The 12,829-nt window shown below is 36.1% G+C and overlaps 1 protein-coding gene across 6 annotated transcripts in view; it reads left to right on the forward strand.

The window, feature by feature from the left end:
- Positions 1–12,829, forward strand: part of PPP6R3 (protein phosphatase 6 regulatory subunit 3) — a 56,212-nt gene that overhangs the window by 16,180 nt on the left and 27,203 nt on the right. For 4 of the 6 annotated variants that reach the window (XM_057371497.1, XM_057371501.1, XM_057371503.1 and 1 more), the window contains 9 exons: positions 2,364–2,491; positions 4,463–4,695; positions 5,574–5,760; positions 6,591–6,728; positions 7,275–7,340; positions 7,686–7,798; positions 8,252–8,365; positions 9,048–9,177; positions 10,819–10,971. In XM_057371497.1, coding sequence (XP_057227480.1) covers positions 2,480–2,491; positions 4,463–4,695; positions 5,574–5,760; positions 6,591–6,728; positions 7,275–7,340; positions 7,686–7,798; positions 8,252–8,365; positions 9,048–9,177; positions 10,819–10,971 — 1,146 coding nt within the window. In that variant the 5' untranslated portion in view covers positions 2,364–2,479. The remainder of the gene's footprint in view (positions 1–2,363; positions 2,492–4,462; positions 4,696–5,573; positions 5,761–6,590; positions 6,729–7,274; positions 7,341–7,685; positions 7,799–8,251; positions 8,366–9,047; positions 9,178–10,818; positions 10,972–12,829) is intronic. The other 2 variants (XM_057371500.1, XM_057371499.1) reach the window with 1 other exon arrangement.

Consider the following 12,829-nt stretch of genomic DNA (forward strand, 5'->3'; position numbering starts at 1 on the left):
ATTCATGCTTAGTTTTGTTTTCAACAGATGGTCCACTTCCAGTGTCAAAATAAGCACTTTATAAATGCTAGTACGGTGTCTTCTTACTGTCCATTGATTGGAGAAASGGAAACCCTCCTTTCCCCTCCTGCAACTGGAATCTGTCTAGATATACCTAGAGAGTAATTAGTTGAGGTTATGTGAAGCTGGCAGAAGGGCATATTTGCATTTAAAGTAAATCTCTTTATCTGTTTAAAGGTCTTAAAAGATAATTTCCCAAAATTTTTCATGATAAAAGCTAAATCATTTACCTTCATCATTATTTTGTCCTTCCTTAAACTTACTTAYCTGTCCTTCCTTAAAARTATTTAGTTTTTAGGAGRCAAAGGATTCTTTTGTTGGAAATACTTGTATCATTAAGAAATGCATTACCATCTTAAAACCTTAAAATCAAGGACTCCTTKGGTGGTTGCTCTTGCATCCAACAACTAGACCGGCTTTTGCTAGTTGCTACGCAGGATTTGTAAATTCTGTTTTGCTGAAGTAGGCTACATCACTAAAGATGTGTTTCATTCATGGAAAAGTTTGTCTGTGCAMAAGAAATTGATTATTTTCTTTTCCATCTATATACTTGAACCGTATAGTAAGAAAATACAGTGGGGCATGGAAAGCGACAGATTCTGAGTTTGTTTTTTTATAATACAATAATTGTTACAGCTCTRTATGTAGCACTTCCCAGAATATTACAGAATCTTCAGCTTCACACTGATRCACTTTCTTGCTTGAAAAATGTAACTGCACATTGCAGTGAAATCTGTGAAGTTCCTACCAGAAGCTCTGGGTGTATGCCTTTAACATTTATGTAGTTGACAGGTAAAAGAGCCGTCAGCTGACTGCTGAAATCCTCCTAGTTTTCCTGCTGCACTGGTCTAGATGCCCATGTCTGCTTGGAGCTGCCAATACTCAGCTCTTGCATGGAAGTCTGAGGTACCGAGTCAGAAGTAATTCAGTGTAAAATCACTGTTCTCATATTTGTTTAACCTAAGTGTTACGTGTAAAAGTTGAACTTGAAGGAGCAGCTTGCTTTAGTTTTATTTACTGAAAAGACTTTTGGATGCCTTAAAGACTTGTTAGTCTGTTTTATAAAAGGTTCCGTACAGGAGACATTGTCCAGAATTGAACCATACATTTTTGTGACTGAAATTCACATTGGAGTCTAGTAGCTTAAAAACAGTAATGTTTCTATTCAGGAAAAGTGTGTGACAGCTACAATTACTTGAACTATAGAGAAATTTTGTGATACAACTCTTACCAAATTTTTTTGATGGAAATGTCACTTAAGCATTTGACCTTCAGAAAGAGCCACTGATTTGTTACTGGTAAAAATACTTGTGTGGTTTTCTTTCCCTTTWGCAGACAGATGTAATTTTCTGTCTTGGTCTGAAAGGATTGTTTCTAAGCTTTATTTCATCCGTGTAGCAAATAATAAAAGTGAGAATTTCAGTTAGCTGTATGTCACCAGTTGAAAGCAGCCTTTCTTTGCTTTGTTGAAGTGCTTTATTTTTCTTTTTTTTTAATTTTAAGTCAAGTGTTTATTACATGGAATGCTATTCAACATTCATTCAGAGAAGAATTTGTTGACAATATTAACTAAGAAAACAGCAATATTTTTCTGGATATTAGGTGTTAATAAAGATCTTGAATTGTCGTAAGTTGTGCGTCAGCAAGTTGATATAAACTTTCATAAGTACTGTTTAATGAACTGGATGTCAATCTTGCTTACTGGGAGCTTTCAGAGATTGTAGGAAATTAAGATGTTATAAAAGACAGCCAACTACATATAGCATCTTTACTGTCTTTAACATGTTTTGTCTTTCGGCATGTGAGAGTTTTTAAAATTATGCTGGATTATTTTTCTGCTGTAGTTTTTAATCTGGAGCATTTYTTATATTTGGGAGTCTTTTTTGTCTTGCATTGAGTCCAGATGTGTTTCTCTGYGCTTACTGAAAGTGAAGTAACATTGGAGTAATACAACCTGTTCGACCCATTGAGTTTTTTGTAAATTTGCAGGTAGTGAAATTTCGGGAGGAGTATGCTTGTGAGTTTTGGACAAAAGACCTAATGCTGACTCTGTTAATGGGATTGAATTTTGAAAAACAGGATTATTATACAGAATTTAAAATTYAGATTTTGGGTGGGAGTGTAGAAGAGTAGGCTCTGAGACAAATAGCAATAACATGTTTTGATTTTAAAACTTCCAATCAGAGCTATTATAGACTGATCCTAGATCATTGTCAGTAATAATGCCTAAGAAAATTCTCTTCAGGGTTCCTGGACTTTCCCTTTGGCATAGTTTATGTTGTTTATTTTTCCTTATTTCAAAGGACCTGGGCTCCTGTTGAGAAGTGGTGGAATAATCTGTGGCCGGCACCTGACATGTTGAGGGAGCAGCCCCTAAAAGAGCTTGCCTGGGAGACAGTTTGTGAAATAACGCAGTAACATGTTTGCAGTAGTATGCCTCTTTTTTTGTTATTGCTCTTTTCCGTTGTTAAATTTCTCTTGAAATAAGTAACTGAGAAATACATTGAAGCTACTGAAATGAGCATTAATCACTACAGAGGTATTTACATCTGGAATAAGCATTGATAGTGGTTACTTACAAGGATGGTACTTTCACTGATTGGGGAGAGGGGAGGGGTTTGATCTGCTTTTTAGAAGTTTAAAAATCCCAATCAGAAATATTCTCTGACTTTAATAATACACTAGTATTAGTGCCTTAAATTTGTATGTAGCTTGCATTACTCACAAGCTAGTGTTTTTCATAATTGTATRATTTGATTAAAGCTAATTTGTGAGATCAGGTGTCTTAAACCCTGCTTGTAAGTTTACTAATACTTTTAGTACAAAGTAATTTGTTCTGCTTCCTAATCATTTAATACTTGCATGGGATGTTAGATAAGTACCAATAGTGCAATTGAATAAATCTATATGTTGCCTGATTGATTTTGTTTGAATCCCAYATCTTTAAACAGAAAACTGTATAATCTAGGGTTAGTTACATGTGTTACAACTGCTGAAAAAAGGTAAAGCGGARTAAGGTGGTATCATGTGATCAGTATGTAGTGGTTAAAGCAAGAGTTAAAATCCTAAAAGCAGTCAAAATGTCTATATAGTGAATATACCAAGTTTTACAGTGTYTAGGCTGAATACAAAAAGTCTTGCTAATGAAAAGATTGTGCACACAAAGGTTTTAATAGATCCTTGAGGTTGTGTTTGTTTTCCAGACTGCTCAAGCACGAAATTTGACACAATGYTGTTCTAAGTAGCTGTAGTGTCAACTGCTGGGTCTTAGTTGCAAAAGAAYTGGATATTTCTGTTTTGATTTTTATGGGGTTTTTAAGTGTATGACAACACATAGGTCGATTATTGCTTTTAACCTTGCTTCTATATACAGCCCCCAGTTACAGAAGTGTCCTTGCTAAAATAATAGTACTTATTGAAATTCTTTGTYTTAACTACATATTCTCACAGCTGATGTTCCTAATGCACAGCAGTAACTAATATATTGAATTAATCTTTCACATTTGGAAAACATTTACTAAAGGAGCAAAAGGCATGTTTCTTTCCTTATTTAAGAATGGCTCTGAAAAATGCTGCTTTCACTTGTATGGAAACAAAAATTTTTCTTACTGTGTTCTAGTATCTCCAGTATCTCTTTTCAGTCTRCTTAAAATCTGCACTCATTTAAGCCCAGTTAATACCATGTCAGAGGTCAAATGTCATGTAAAAGCCCTGTTTTCAGGAGGCAGGGAAATGTAATGTTTGTATTGAGCTTAATGAGAGATGAAAGCAAGAATTTACTGGKTATATTGTAGATTGAAATACTTCTTTCTGATAGCAGTTGTCTCAGTAGCAACTGTTCACAAGRTGTCTTAGAGAAACAGAATTAATATAGGGGTGCCAAGGCATTTTATAGGAAAAGGTAAAGTTATTCATTCTTAYAAATCTGTTACAGCCCCTTACAGTGGTTCAGTGGTTGGGAACWCTGCCCTTGATGTGTGTGTAACACATCCTGCTGTTCTTTGTTGTTCCTTCTCCATCAATTTTAGGGAGGCAGGTACAATTAGTGTAGTGTTAAAATTAGCTCCTGCACTCTGAAGTGTGCTGCCTGCAAGCTAAAAGTCTTTTAATTTCTCTACCTTTATGGGTGTTTTCTTCAATGGTGGGGGTGGTACTTCAGTGCAGTTWTGCTCTGTCCATTTCATCTTCTCCCAGTTCTGTTAATTGCTGAGCAAATTGTTTGGAATCTCTGATTCAATGTGTAGACTAAAAACAAGGACTGGGACAAGCAAATTCAGTTTATACCTTTTTCTTTAATGCAGATTAGCATGTTCCTTTCCTGTAAGTAAAGCCCTGCCTAACTCTTGTCTTTGGATGTTAGAATAATTGCTACTGCTAATATACTGCTGTTCTTCTAACACAGACCAGCATGTTTTGGAAATTTGATCTCCATTCGTCATCGCACATAGATACACTTCTAGAGAGAGAAGATGTAACACTGAAGGAATTGATGGATGAAGAGGATGTTCTACAGGAGTGCAAGGCTCAGAATCGCAAACTTATAGAGTTTCTGCTGAAGTCAGAATGTTTGGAAGACTTAGTTTCATTTATTATTGAAGAGCCACCTCAAGACATGGATGAAAAAATCCGATATAAGTAGGAAAACTTTTGGGGTCGGGGGAGGTTTGGAAGGTGGAAAGAGGATTAACTGAATCTAATCTAATTAATTGATCATGTGAATCCCTCTGTGCTTGTGTGTAGTACAATATTACTGTGTTTTAGATTAAGTCTGTGTGCTTCATGGAACTTTAAAATAAATAGTTCTAATATATGAAAACCCCTTTTTGGGTAGTATAGCTCCATGGTTAGCTTTGTTTTGTTGACTTGTAAGATGTTTTAGAGATRTATATTAAAAGATTAGTGGTACTCCTTGGAAGAATGTCCTTAGGGTCTAAATGCTGATGTTTTCCTTTCCAGAGTATGGCCATGATTTCTGACTTGCTAGGAAGGTTCAAACTCAAAATTAATCTAGCAATTYGTATAAAAGCAGTTCTTCTGCTTTTGGCATATTTTGGTATTGTCCATACAGAAAGCTGCTTTTTTTTCCTAAAATGGTGTGTAAAAATAATGTGAAATAGGCTACACCCTTAGTTGCAGAAACCACTTTTGCTAAACCCGGCCTCCTGTAAATGTTTCTAGTAGAGTTGGAAATTGAAGCAAATAGGAGGTCTGTACTTGAACAGATGGATTTAACAATAGATCTTAAAATAAAAATTTGCTCTTTCCTTTCRCAGCTTCCCTGCTGGTGTTCCATTGCTACTGAAGGTTAAAATAGTCCACTTGTTAAAGGAAAACAAAGCTTATAGGCTGAATGTGCAGTTTTATTACTTTGTATTATTGTGCTACTTTAGTGTAGACCAACCCTGCTTGAAGATTTGGTCAGATGCCTTACCAGGTTCTGAATTCAGAGCTGGAAGAATGAGAGCTCTGAAGTATGAGTGATGGATAATTTTTTTTTTTTTTCTTTTCCCCAGATACCCAAACATATCATGTGAGCTGCTTACATCAGATGTCTCACAGATCAATGATAGGTTGGGAGAAGAAGAATCCTTACTCCTGAAACTGTATAGCTTCCTCTTAAATGAATCTCCTCTAAACCCTCTACTTGCCAGTTTCTTCAGCAAGGTGTTAAGTATTCTTATCAGCAGAAAACCAGAACAGGTAAATATTTGCARACTCACCAATTTAACAAGTGCTCTGATAAAGTTGTAGTACTCAGCAATTCTGCTTTAAGAYTATGTATGAGGGATAGCAGCAAAATCAAAAGAGAACATTCAGCTTCCATACTAGCTGAAGACACCTTTTTATTATGCACAGGATTAAAGAGCACACTTGGATGAGTAAGRTGCATTTGATTCAGGTTTGCCTGAGCTATTTTTGCAATCAGTGAGTGAATGCCTACCTTTTGGCTTAGCTTAACTGAGTGTTATACATAATATTTGCATTTATTGCTGTTAGAAGCAAATGTAAATAACTTAAATCAATGATAGTGAGTCTCACTCTGTGTGAAGAATTTACAACAAGGCGAGAAACATTTGGTGTCCTTGCTCGGAAATGCTGTTTTACTCAGTGCATTTGGCCAGTACTGTAACCAACTGCAGTGACTTGACTCTCAAACCTGAGATACTGCTTGTATTGTGGTAAGAGTTTTGCTATGTTAAGTTTTGCTCACAAAATCCCTGCTGTGAGACTAATCATATCAAAAAGACWGCCTGACTGTGTGTTGGATTGTAAGTAGGTTATGGTCAGTAAGYTGGGTTTGAGAGGAGGCCCAGGACACACTGCATGTAGTATGGATCTGCCCTGTGCCACTTTTGCTGTTCTCTACCTGTGTATTATTTTATCTTGCCTGTTACTCTAAGTTGCAGCAGTGTTTGAGAAGTTCTCATCTATTTTGTCAGTTTGGCAGGAGAGAGAAGTTAAAAGTAGTTGGTGTAATTTATCATGTAAAATGCAGAGGAGCAAATGTAACCTTACTTTTTGATTTGCAGATTGTGGATTTTTTAAAGAAGAAGCATGATTTTGTAGACCTCATTATTAAGCACATAGGGACCTCTGCTATCATGGACTTGTTGCTCAGGCTACTGACTTGCATAGAACCTCCACAGCCCCGGCAAGAAGTGCTAAATGTAAGTAAAGTGTCTCAGAACTTTTATCTGATGTGTGTGAACTCTAAGCTGAACTTAATTTCTGCTGGCTTTACTAAATTTATTTCTTAAATATGCTGAAATTAGATGTGTGGAGTTTTGTTTGTTTGTGGAGTTTTTTTTTGTTTTTGTTTTGTTTTTGTTGTTTTTTTTCTGACCTGCTAATACTTTTTCAATGAAACCCCAGTGCTGCCGGGGACAATTTGAAACCCCAGTGGCTGATCTCTTCTTTGGTCTTTAGTATCTAACTTGTACCTGACAGATGGAATTTTAAAGTGGTTTTGGACCTTACTGAACACACTTTTGGCATTGAAGTTTTCTTAAATTAACCTAAGGCTTTTTTTTTTTTTTTACTGTAACATTTCTGAACAAATTTTACTTTTTTTTCTGAAGTATTGTTAATCCTTATTTAGAAGTATTGACAGTACAACTTGTGGCAGTTGTTAAGAGGGTACTTTCAATTTCATGAACTCGTTTAATTTGTTCACTTGGGAAAAATCTTATTAACGTGCCCAAACATTTTTACAGTGGCTAAATGAAGAGAGAATTATCCAGCGGCTTGTGGAAATTGTACACCCGTCTCAAGATGAAGATGTAAGTATTGGTCTGACACTCTCCTGGGTCTATTTGTTCATCTGCACAACACGGTGTTAGAACTGCTGGTTTTACTGTTTGCTGCTTGCTTTTTTCAGTAAGCTRATTTCAGTATTTAGGCGTGGTTATTTGAGTGAGAGTTTGTGGTTTTGTTGACCTCTCTGCCCYCTTTTTGAGATCCGTATCAAAGCCTTAGGCRTACTTGGTGCTCTTTGAAGATCCARTTCTAATGTTTTGGTAGGAGAGTTCTTGTCCGTGTTGAAGTTTTAACATGTTTTAACTGAAGAATTAAGAGTCGAGCATTTTATTACTCTTGCAGTGAAAAGTGCTTTTTTTCTGTTTCAGAGGCATTCAAATGCATCACAGTCACTCTGTGAAATTATTCGCCTAAGCAGAGACCAGATGTTACAAGTACAGAACAGTTCAGAACCAGATCCTCTGCTTGCAAGTTTAGAGAAGTAAGTTGGTTTGAGTTTTTCATTTTATTCTGTATAAAAAATATAGTTTTTAACTTTTGCCCTTGAAAAACTTCAGAAATGGCAAGCTCTGCTTTTCAGATGAATTTTCTTTGCTACCTATCTTTTGTTTGCGTAATGAAAAACAGCTTGGCGAGTMAGCAGAGCACACCTGGAGGACTTTCTTGTGGGGAATGTGGGAGAGGAGTAGTCTCATTAAAATATTTCCTGTGTTGTCCAGTTGAATTGGATCTTACATGTGGAGGTTAGCAGACTAAATATGAGAGACTTTGGCTTTGCTCTGTTACTGGTTTTAGGTTAATATAAGTGTATCTTTCTGCCAAAGATTGTCCCGTATTCCCTTGTCCTGTTTTTTATGTGGGCAGATGGGACTTACTTCTGCTAACAGCTGTATCCTGAATTAAGGTCCTCTCATGCCGATGCTTTTCTTTTCAGACAAGAAATCATAGAACAGCTTCTGTCTAATATTTTTCATAAAGAAAAAAATGAATCTGCAATAGTCAGTGCAATCCAAATCCTATTGACCTTACTTGAGACGAGACGACAGACGTAAGTGTTGTTACTTCACTTGGTTTATGCTTGCAGTAGCAAGTGCCTTCTTTGTGCTTGTGACCAAACCATTTCTATGGCCTGTTGTAGTCGAAGGAGTAAAAATACAAATCAAGTAATTGTGGTTGGTATTACTACTCTTACACCAAATGACTGGTCTTTCTGCAGCTTATTCTAGAAGCTGGTGTAAGTACCAATTGACAGATCAGACTAACTGCATTTCACCAGTTTGTTTCTGGAATAGAGTAATAGAATACATATATAAGTACAGTGACTGAATATTGACTTCTAAAAAGTTATTACATTTGTAATGTTAYTGCAACTTCATTTGGAGAAACTGCTGAACAGATCTCTCTGGTACATTCAACTTATTTTGTTTGGGATAGACAAATAGAAGCTCTTTATCTGCTTCAGTAAAGCAAATCAAAATGGAATCTTTAATCTCAAAACTGCATTGGGGATTTCAAGCACAATAAACCTAGAAATACTAGGGCTAGTGTTTGGGAAAATCCCTTATTCAGCCATTATGTTACACTTGATTTTTATGTATGTGTAACCCTATGCTTTTGCATTTTTTGCCACTTCATTCTTTTCACATCCTTTGAGAATTGTTATATACTTCAAATACGTTTTACAGCTGGTTTTGATACTAATTATCAGATTTTGCTTATGTGCATTTTAGATTTGAAGGCCATATAGAGATCTGTCCTCCAGGCATGAGCAATTCCACATATTCTGTCAACAAAAGTGTTTTAGAAGCCATAAAAGCACGACTTTCATCCTTCCATGAGCTCTTGCTTGAGCCTCCAAAAGTAAGTGAAATCTTGTGTTACCAAATTAATTAAAGCAAGACTCACTTATGTGTCTGTTTCAGGCAGATTATAATAACAAACAAAACCCAGTCTGACAACTTTCWGGCTACTTCCTAGCCTGCTGTGAGCTTTGGCTCAGGCAAACAATAATGAACAGCAGTGTTTTGTACTTTTCCAGCATAAACTTTGTTTAATTAGCAAAGTAAGCTTGCAGCAACTACTTCTTTCTGAAAGCTACAAAAAGAGATTTGCTATATATWTTCAAGGTGGGTCCTATTTTCTGCTTGGGAATCTTATCTGGGTAGGAAACATGGCCTATAGGTGCTGCAGTTGTTTGGAACTTTGGAATGGCCCACATTAGGCTTGTGCAATTCTCTTGACTTTCCCAGGACCAYGTAGACCAACTCCATGGCATATCCCTGCACTCTAGGCATTCATGCACATCTAGGGCTTTTAAACTAATTTGAGCAACTTACTGTAAATGTATAACTAGGGAGTTTACCTGTGATCCATTTAAATTTTCCACTCACATTTTCACTGTCAGAATTTCAGCTGGAGCMCTGCACTCTGAACTGGGTGCTGCAGATTTTAACAGAGAAGGACCTATGGGCCAAAGTTCACAGAAAGACCAGAGGTGTATAGAATACCTGTTAGGGGGTCAAGGTATTGTTAGAGCTTGTTTTAGCCTGAAAAATATGAGAACTCAGTTTATGAATGTGTAAGAAGTAATAAAATGCAAAGAAACTTGCATTTGTTTTGGCATGGCAACATTCAGGTGTATATTGCAGTAAAAGCAGGGTCACATAAGATACTTGAGTATTTTCTRATGGTTGGACTTAGTGTTTGAATAAGGCATCTGGTGAAGTTACTGAATCTGTTGCTCATTTTGAGTGCCAGTTAAAAAATTTTRAATGGCAGTTCCTTGTGTAAGAATGGACTAAATGGGCTAGCAGGGTATTAGTTATCTTTTTTCTGAGGCTAGGGTGGTAGTGCTSAGGCAGCAGCAGGGTTCCAGAAGGCAGTACTGGTCCTTTTGTCAAAATGTGTGTGTGYCTTAAGCTAAGACATTTTCATTATAAATGCCCCTGTTCATTGCGTATTTGCCACTGATTTTTCTTGGCTGACACTGTCACAACAGTTCTGATTTGTTAACCAGCTAAAATAAGACATCAGAGATGATTGTTGCTTAATGAAATTGTTTTTAAGTATATGAAGTTAGGGTTGCTGAGGCATTATAATGTGTTTAGACTGTCCACCTGACTGTTCCATATATATTGTAGCAACGTAGTATATGGCTGGATTAATGAATGAGAATCATTTCTTAGGGACTTCCTATCTCCTAATTCCTTTCAAGGTTGAGTAGACTTCATCTACTTTGACATGCTGTCTCTAGTTAGCAATCAGTTTTTTTGAAGTTGTTGCTTTCATGTGACTGGTTTTAGTGCTTTCTGTCTGTGGAATTAAAATAAACTGCAGTTTTTGGAATTAAAAACAGGGTTTTTTTGCAGGATAAAGGTAAGACAATTGCTCAAGGACTAAATATATCTATTTTTAARCACTACTCAGTTGTATGTAGTAATTATGAGCTGATATTTTAAAAGRTATTTAATGATTTATGTATTGAATTTTTGCCTTTTTCAGAAAAGTGTGATGAAGACAACCTGGGGTGTACTGGATCCACCTGTGGGAAACACACGTTTAAATGTCATTAGACTAATATCTAGCCTTTTACAGACAAATACAAGCAGTGTGAATCAGGAGCTTATAGAACTTAACAGCATAGGAGTCATACTGGTAAGAACTTCATGCCRTCTTCTTTATTTTTATTAAATGCTATTACGATATTTTCTGGTTTTTTTCTGTCAGTGCAGATGGTTCTCCAACCTAACTTTTCAACCTTGTATTGTCATTTCTGTTGCTTGGTCTAGAAACTTTTAATATTGGATTTTGATGTTAATGTATCCATCTGAAGCCAGTACTTTCCTCTGACCACTTGAGCAATTATTACTTGCTATACCTTCATAAATACATGAAGTGGTTTCCTAAATAAACTTACTTTCAACTGTATGCTCTCGAGTTTTCAGCCATGTTCAAGGCTTTGTTGCTATTTAAATCTTTTTCCTAAGTTGTTCCCTCAAAGCCCWTTTTCCTCACTTAATATATCGCCTACAAAATGGTATCTCAGCAGTGTCCYATACAGGAACCATTATTCTTGGTGGCTTGTACTCCTTCAAACCTTAAAGCAAAAGCAAAGTGGTATACAACAAACTTAGTTATGTAACTCATTACTTTTGCTAATGTGAATGTGTACTTTGAGTACTTCCTACCTTATTCTTCCACTGTAGCAGATGTATTCTTTGTGTTTTGGTTCACCCAAGAAATTCARATTGTTGGCTGATTAAAAAACAACGCACAAATCATGTAGGACTTTAGCTAGTTTCTGAATACAATATGTGAGCTGCTAAATAGGCAGCTGCAAGCTTAAAGTGTAAATACTTTCTCTTCCATTTGAGTCAAAAATCCCTTTTTCCTGTGAGTGATCAATACAGTATGGTTGAAATGTTTTCATCTCAGATTTTGTTCACAGTTGGTTTGGCAGACAGGTATTAACTTTTATATAAATACTGACTTCACGGTAGCTGAAGTTTTTTCCTAGATCCATTGTCTATGGGAGCATACACACTATGAATACTTGTATGTTCTTGTAAATAGGTTGTTTTGTAAGCTAAGCTAAGCACTTTTCTGTTGCAGKTTTTACATAAGGAAAAAAGTAATTGTAGCCATAAGAACCTTGATGCTTCATGCTGTTTCCTGAAACAATACATGCTTTTCTGTGCAGACTTAGGAAAAGTTATAGGAAAATGTCATTACTTTAGAAGGACTGAAGGTAGATTGAAGACCTTTAACTGTACTTTGAATAAGACTAAAATWGTTCAATATTTCTCCAATCACTGCACGTATTTCCAGAACTCATTATATTTTACCAGTGACAAGCAATTATTTCAGTTTTGCAGTGAGTAACCTAAAATAACTAGGCTTGAAAAAAATTTTTCCAATGTTTAAGAGGCAAAATGGGGAGAAGCAGGAACATAACTAAATGGACACCTTATTGTATCTCAGCCTCAGTATTTGTCTTGTGCTTTGTTAGTGGTCTTAAACTGCTTCTAGATTTTCTAGGGAGCCTTCCATAAAAGGAGAATGAAATTTTTGGAAGGTAGATTTGAAACAAGTAGATACAATTTTTAAGGGATCTCACTGAAGTGAGGAGCACATTTATGAAAGAGTGTTTTAGATAGATGATTAAGTGAACTTGAAAAAATCAAGGACTTCTAAGGTCTTAAATAACACTTCTGACTCTGGGRTTTTCTGGGCTGCAGCTGACAGAAGGAATGTAAGTGGGGAGCATTATTTCTCCCCATCTTTGTAGTCTGAAAGTGCATTACTGGTGATGCCTGTAATAAATCCAGTTACAGTTGAGTTCTTGTTCTGATCCAGTATAGTATTCCTTGCATTCAGGTAATGGCAACCCTAAGAATTACTGGTTTTGTGGGTCACAATTTTCTCTTGCACAATAATACTTAGTRTAAAACTTGAAGAATTTCTTTCAGTGTAGTCATTAAAATTATTTGGTGGGTGAGACTCTTCGTTATGT

This window comes from Malurus melanocephalus, unplaced genomic scaffold (assembly GCF_030028575.1).
Source record: "Malurus melanocephalus ecotype Western Australia unplaced genomic scaffold, MMel_1.1 scaffold_147, whole genome shotgun sequence".
Taxonomy (NCBI): Eukaryota; Metazoa; Chordata; class Aves; order Passeriformes; family Maluridae; genus Malurus; species Malurus melanocephalus.